Source organism: Durio zibethinus, chromosome 9 (genome assembly GCF_047325235.1).
Source record: "Durio zibethinus cultivar Kanyao isolate XHJ-2024 chromosome 9, ASM4732523v1, whole genome shotgun sequence".
Taxonomy (NCBI): Eukaryota; Viridiplantae; Streptophyta; class Magnoliopsida; order Malvales; family Malvaceae; genus Durio; species Durio zibethinus.
Genome location: NC_143170.1, coordinates 24,067,712 through 24,075,328, shown reverse-complemented (window position 1 = coordinate 24,075,328; position 7,617 = coordinate 24,067,712). Strand labels below are relative to the sequence as shown.

The 7,617-nt window shown below is 33.3% G+C and overlaps 1 protein-coding gene across 4 annotated transcripts; it reads left to right on the top strand.

The window, feature by feature from the left end:
* The first annotated feature begins 947 nt into the window (after positions 1-947).
* Positions 948-7,375, top strand: LOC111312018 (calmodulin-binding protein 60 A-like). Of its 4 annotated transcripts, none has more exons than XM_022911937.2 (7): positions 948-1,045; positions 2,575-2,643; positions 4,245-4,297; positions 4,419-4,906; positions 5,433-5,593; positions 6,123-6,329; positions 6,424-7,375. In XM_022911937.2, exons 1-7 carry the CDS (start codon positions 995-997, stop codon positions 7,015-7,017), a joined length of 1,623 nt encoding a protein of 540 aa, XP_022767672.2. In that variant the 5' UTR covers positions 948-994; the 3' UTR covers positions 7,018-7,375. The 4 variants fall into 4 exon arrangements, with proteins under 4 accessions (XP_022767672.2, XP_022767688.2, XP_022767679.2 ...); XM_022911953.2 differs by having other exon boundaries at positions 2,565-2,643; XM_022911944.2 differs by having other exon boundaries at positions 948-1,413.
* Positions 7,376-7,617: the final 242 nt, after the last annotated feature.

Here is a 7,617-nt window from a genome sequence, read left to right as displayed (position 1 = left end):
AGAAAATAATTCTTTTCAATCAATAATATCAAATGTGCTTTACATAAAAAAGTTAAAATATTTAAAAAATAAAAAATAAAGTAAAAAATGATAAAAAAGAGAACAAAATAACTTGACATCTAACATATTCTTGATATTAAATTGGTGAGATAAAAAAATTAAAATCTAAAAAATATTTATTAAATATATAAAAATAAAAAATAAAAAATAAAAAATATTGACATGTCTTAATATCAAGTGAATCTCATAAAAACAAGTTTAAGATCTTGAAAACAGAAAATGATAAAAAATTTTTTTTTAAAAAACTTGGTATAAAGTGAGCCCATCTTTCACAATAAAATCTTTTAAAAATGTTTATTAAATATAAAAAAAATATTTTAACGAAAAATTAGAAAAAAATATTAAAAAATATTAAAAAAGTAAAAAAAGAAAAAAAAAAAAAACATAACATAAATTTTAATTGTTCATGATAAAAATTTATTTTATTGATTTTTAAAATATCACCTTCACAATTCCTAATAAACACCAATTATTAGTTTGTAAAAAGATTAGCTCAGTTACACGCTTAAGTAAGAATAAATTAGTCAATAAAGTATTAGTTTAGTAATGAGGTGGAGGTCTTAAAATTTTAAGATTTTAGTTTTTTAGCTTCAATTTTTATTCTGTGTGAATTTATTGTTTATTTATATTTTAATTTATTAGTTAATTATTTATTAATTATAATTTTTGTATGAGTATGATGTAATTATTAATTATTTGATTAATTATATGGATATAATTTTAAAAAATTATTTAAAAAAAGCAAGAAAGAAATTTGTGTATTATTACGCCCATCGTACGCGGATCCCTTTTTTTTTATTATTTTTTCTTGGTCCAAAACGCGCTTTGTCGGGTCCCACAGACAAAAATCCTTTCTTTAAAAAACACATAAGAAAAAAGACAAACGCAATCAAAGAAAACAAAATGCTGAAAAGAAAGACGATGATAGAGTTTAATGGCGAAGAAGCATCCCAGACACAGCCAAATTCAGACAATGTGTAGGAAAGTGAGATGGGAAAAAGGGTTTTAAGTGTTGGGTTGTTTTTTTCTTTTTTTTTCCTTTTGGTGTTTTTGGATTTTACTCATTGATTAGCATTTATTGATGAATGAATAGTATATATAAATATATGTATATACTTGTGCTGGTTTCAGTTTTCATTTAAGTGCCGAATGTTGGGTTGTTTGGCTGTTGTTGTCTTGGTTTTTGTTAATGAACATCATCGTTGCCCACCACAAAAATCGCTAGTTTTTCTTGTTAGATCAGTTCATTGTAATAATGTCGCAGAAAAGGCCCCAGGAAGATGGTAAGGCTCGACCATCAGAAGGGAATAGTCCTGATCAGGATAAACGGAGAAGGGTTCCAGCCTTGAGAAAGTACACACCTTTCCTTCCTTAGCTGAAAATTTTCATGTTTGTTTTGTTATTGATTGCTGCTTATATGTTGACCATGCTTATCCAAAATAAGCACCAAGGAAGATGGTGGTTGTCTCCTCCAACCATTATAGCACACCCCCTCTTTGATTGAGTTGCCAGTCACCTAATTTTCTGCCAAATTGGCTCTTCTTCTAACTAACTCCGCTTCTTCACAGGAATAGCTTTCAATGATTGAAATTTGATCCAAGTCCCTTTAGTTTTGGCTTCAGTCACCAATGCTTTCTGCTCTTCCTCTGTGACGCTTCTACAATTCCCAAATTGTGTTCACTGGTCTGCTAAAATTAATTATAGAATGTGGTTGCTTGACCATAATGAGAAAAGAAAAAAATAAAATTTCTCATTAACTGGTTCAATTGAAATTCTTGGTTAATGTGCTTTGCTTGTCTTTAATATGATTGAAAATTTTAAGTTGAAGTAAATGGATGAGCGGATGTTTGAACTGGGTCTTTTACTGCTTAGTAAAGTTGTTACTGAAATATGGCTTTGCAGTCTGTAATATGATTAAAATTCTCTGTTAATGTTGAAACTAATTTGAGAATTGAATTAGGCATGTCTTTTTACTTAACTCAGTATGGTTTGCCCTCATGGACTTAATTTGTTGCCATTTGTTATTCTGGACTTCCATGAGCCTTTTTATTCAATGGGTTTTCTTTTTTTTTTTTTTTTTTTTGGTTCTGAATGATATTTTACCATAGAAAGAGATAGTCTACAGTTGTTATGTCACATGTACATGATTTATCAATACGTCCGAGGAGACAAGGACATTTGGCTATATTACCATGGAGAGTTGAGTTGGTGCTATCTTTTTTTTAACAAAAACAAAAAGAAGAAAAGAAAAAGAAAATATTTGATTTTTAATTTGTGGTTGATAAATAGGAGAAAAGAAATGGTATACTTGGTCCTAGTATTTATTGTGCTCCTGATGTTGGAAATGGAGTGATATTGCTTTAATATGATTTCATTCTCTATGTAGTTGAATCTCACGTATGCCTATTCATGTATTGTGACTATTGGTAATTATAATCCATGTAAAATTATGCATCATTTATGGTGTTACTTTTGGTTGCTAATCTATTTGTAAATTATGCTAGTGTGGTCCAGGAGGTGATGAAGTTGCAATCAGTCCAGCATTTGCTGGAGCCAGTTTTGGAGCCATTGATTCGTAGGGTGGTATGTCTTCCTTTGATCATGTTACTCAGTAGTGCTCCTACATTATTCTATTTTTTCTCCAGCAGAAACAAGTTTAGATTTTTATTAACATAGTAGAGAGAGTGTCAGCAAGCTTACATTTCTATTCAACCCTTTTTTTCCATTAAAATTTTGTGCATATTATGTTATTCGATAATGAAGTTAGAACTATATGTTCTTAGTACATCGTGTCATGTTATGGTGCTTCAATGTCACACCAAAGGTTGTAAGACCTGGGAATGATTCCTCTCTCAAGAATTGAAATCATAAAATTGCTATTTCTTGTGTGCTTTACTTCCAGTGACATTTACTTTTAGCAATTATTGTAGCCTATGTTGTTTGGACTAGGGAGTGAGTTTCAGATATGGTATGTGTCCAACATGGACATAGGCTTGTTCAATTTTTTCTAAGTTGTTTCTTATACTTGGAGCTCAAAACTTCATACCTGTTCTTGGGAAATAAGCCAAATGTTGAGCCCTTGAAGAGTACAACAAAGGCGCCCATACATACATGTTGGACATTTTTTGAACCCAAAAACCTATGCTAATTGGTATTTGGGTCCAGCATGTATATATGCCACTTTTACATCCCACTTTTAAGTAATGTGAGATATCATACTCACATGGGTACTTCTGGGAATATAAAGAGTTGGAGTAACATAGAGTGGCACTAAATGTCTTCTGCAGCTTCATGGTGGTTGCACCTGTTCTAGTGATATTCTCAAATTCTCAGTCATTTTGACAACGGTAGATAATCCCTGTTAGCTTGTTTATCTCCTATCCTTATGGCGTGATTTGGTTTGTAGGCTTTAGCAACTTTGAAAACTAATTGCAAGAACTTTAAGGTCAGTGCATCTCGTCAATTACTTTCTCATATTCATTTGAGATCCTAACAGAAGTTCAGATTTCCTCACTTAAATCAAGAATGTGATCTTCAATTGATTGAAGGTGGCTAATCTTTTTTAAGATATCATTTGAAGTATTTATTCAAGTCAAGTTAGCTTAATTTTAGTCATTAAGACTTGTTGGACCATGTGCACCTTAGTCAGTTCCAAAAAAATTGGTGTTAACTTTGGAACATATTTCCTCAAGTTAGCTGTCTTTTTCTTTATTTATTTTGAATGAGCTTTCAGATCAGATGGCAAGCATGATAAAGCAAAATCGAAGGTGCCAACTGAATTTTCATAGTAAATGTACAATTGGCCATTTAAAAATGTTTGAACCTTGATACTTTACTCTAAGTTTGTGATATAGTTGTGTCTTGTATGTTTTTGGTGCAACAAATTCTTGGCATCTTCAGTCAGCTTTTCTATGCATGTTTTTAATGAATAAGTCTTTGGAGCATGAAATGTTATATCATTTTTTGTTTCAATGGGTTGACTTGCAGTCAAATAGAGTTGTGCATTGTTATTTATTTGAAAATGCCCATGTTATGGTGTCTGGCATCTATGATTGGTCAGAAAAATAGAGCAAAAACTTATATTCATATCGATTAGTGGCAAGCTTCCATATCTTTTAGTAGTCCTTGTTTCAGCACAACACTTGTTCAAAATTAAATGAATATACTTGGCCTATGTTTTGTAGGTCAAAGAGGAAATTGAAGTGGCTTTTATAAAGCATTTGAATAGTATGAAAAGGTACGAATTCTATTCAAAGAAAGATAAAAAACGTATGAATTAGAAATATTTTCTGTGAGAAAGCTTTGTTAACTTCACTGTATAATAATCCATGTGGTCCTGCTCCTTGTTTTTTTCTAAGGAATGGTGTGAAGGAGGTAAATTCTACCCAATCAAGAAGCTTACAACTCCAATTCCTAAACAATCTCTCCCTTCCTGTATTCACTGGAGCTCGAATCGAGGCAGAAGAATGTTCTGCCATAAAGGTGGCTATAATTGATGCTCTCACTGGTCAAATAATTACCTCTGGTCCAGAGTCCTCTGCCAAAGTAGAAATTGTAGTTCTTGAGGGAGATTTTGACGGTGATGAGGGGGATAATTGGACACTTGAAGAGTTTAAGAATAACATTGTAAGAGAGAGAGAAGGAAAGAAACCTCTTCTTACGGGAGATGCATTTATAACTCTTATGGAGGGCATCGGTTTGGTGGGTGAGATTTCATTTACAGATAATTCAAGCTGGACAAGAAGCCGTCGTTTCAGACTTGGTGCAAGAGTTGTCGATGTCTTTGGAACTAGAGTAAGGGAAGCAAAGACAGAATCCTTCATTGTCAGGGATCATCGTGGTGAATGTAAGTGCTTAATTATTTATCCATTTCTGATGTGGATATCTATTTATTGTATAGCACACTTCTGCCTAGATTAAGATGTCCTAAAGATCTAAAATATTTTCAGGCGAAGAATTGGATGCTTATCATTTTGAGTAGTGTTGGTTAGTACAATGGTAAAACTTAAAATATAGATTTTGTTATTGCCATAATTCACTTCTTATACTTTCTTGCAATCACTCCACAAGTGATGATGTTACCGAGATGTTGAACGAATTCTAATGGATTATTTTCCTTATAACTTTCTCCACCTCTAATCTAGTCTTAAACTGCAAAGAGCATAATTAACTCTAGGATTTTGAACACAAGAAGAAAAAAAGGGGGGTTGATATTTGGAATTGTGGAAAGTTTACATTGCCTCTTTTTATTTCTTTTTCTTTTTGATTACTTTCTTTAGAATTTGTATAACATGGTGGTTTAAGTAAGTCATTATGATAAACAGATAGGAAATAGAAGAGACTCTGTTTCACCTTTTTGTTTCTGGTTGCAGTATACAAGAAGCACCACCCTCCTTCTCACTCTGATGAAGTATGGAGATTGGAGAAAATTGGCAAAGATGGGGCTTTCCATAAGCGCTTGAGTCGGGAAAATATCAACACTGTAAAGGATTTCTTGACCATGCTCTTTATAGATCCAACAAGGCTCCGACATGTGAGAATCTACTGCTTTGTCTCTCTTTTTTAACACCAGTTAGAAATTTTCTGAAGGTTTCCAGTTTCTTTACCAACTTCTTTTATCAAATGTTCTAATAAGTTGGTAGCTCCTTTATTGTGAAAGCTTCAAAATTTTCTTGTGTTTAATTAGTTTTAAGCCAGCCGTTAAATTTAAGCATGTTTGGATAGCTTTCAAAAAGGAACTATCTTGTAAATGTTATAGGATTAGATCATATGAATTTGTATGTGAATTATACCGTGCAGGACCCTGTGTCTGCATTCATCTATGTTTAATTTTTAATAAACTGCATCCTAGGGTATTATTTTTTATGAGTAATAAGGATGTAAATTGGAAAATTAAATGTAACCTAGCATCACTGAGAGATCCATACTTTTTCTAAGCCTCACCCGGTGTCATGTTGATCATTCATCAATAACTTAATTAGATTTAACTGTTTTTAAGTAAGGATTTAGATGATGTCAAAATGATAATAGCGTGCAATATTTGTTTCTTGGGATGTGTGCAGATCCTAGGCACAGGTATGTCTGCTAAGATGTGGGAAGTCACTGTGGAGCATGCTCAAACATGTGTGCTTGATAAGAGGAGGCACTTGTACTGCCCTCCTGGCTCGCAACAGAAATCTGGTGTGGTCTTCAACATTGTGGGACAAGTGACTGGAATAATTTCAGAATGCCAGTATGTTACAATTGATAGGCTGTCAGAAACTGAGAAGGCACACTATCCTTATCTGATTTCTTTTTTCTTTGTATATCTTTATTTCTTTGTTTTTGTCAATAATAGCTTATGATTATTTGCTCTGCCGTCAGATTGAAGCTCAAAACTTGGTAATTTCTGCATTTGAGCACTGGGCAGAAGTTATTGTTTTTGATGACGAAGCCTCTCTCATAGGTGGTTCTTCAAATTTAGCTAATATTCCTTACACAAGCTCAGACAAGACACAGATTTCGAATGGCAGCAAGTTTTTGGCTACACAAAACATGGGTGGGTTTGATTTTGCTCAACCAAATGCTTGTTCTCCAGATATCTATTCGGTTAGTGGTTTGAGCGGCTTAGAAGATTATGCCCTGCACGGAATTGAAAACATGGGTCTTACATATGACCAAACTTTGAGTTACCCTGGCCAAGCCACCAATTCCCTGATCTGTGACACAGATATTACTCAGACTTTCTGTGATGAGAATCATCTTCCATTTTTTGATAGCGGTCTTCAGTCTCAGAGCCTTGGCTTGGAATCGCAAGCTGATCTACAAATGGCCTTTGATGGATTCCTTTTGCAACGTACTGTTGCTGTTCAAGCACAGAGGAGATGGACCAAGGTTTTCAGTGTGCTGAAATGGTTCTCTATTAAAAGAAAAGTTAAAGAAAAATTTCGGGCTCGGAGATATAGCAATGGACAGTAATATTTTTACAGCTACAGTTGCAAATAGTAGTGCTATCCAAGTGATGGTGCTGCCCTATTAAATTTTGCTTGCAGTTACAGAATTCAACAAGCTGGAAGTATCAGTCAGTGTAGATACAGCTGCTTGTCTATAAAAATCCTTGTTCTTGTTGGATGTCAGAAAACGCACCATTTGTATCATATTAAACTGTAGATATATAGATGCGCTTCACAGAAACAGGCAGATTTTTGGCTGTAAAATTATAGTTGCTTCAGTCGAAGCATGGACCGTAGAGTGAAATCCGCCATGCATGAAGAGAATAAAATGCTTTGTTTGATAACTAAGAACTTATTCAATGGTTCAACATCCCTCTTTTTTCTGTTGTGGGCTCTGATTAAAGATTTTGAGCATTACCAGTCCAGACCATAAGAGTATATAGTATAATTAGATAACCACAATTTAAAATTGTAAGAGACCCATTAAAATCAAAATTTTATATTTAAGTCTATGTTTATGCTGAGCTCAATTCAAAGGGTGAAAATTTGAAATCATAAAATCGAAGATCGGTAGAAAGTAAAAGTCAAAAGTGATTTCGATATATATATTTTGACATTCAAGTCT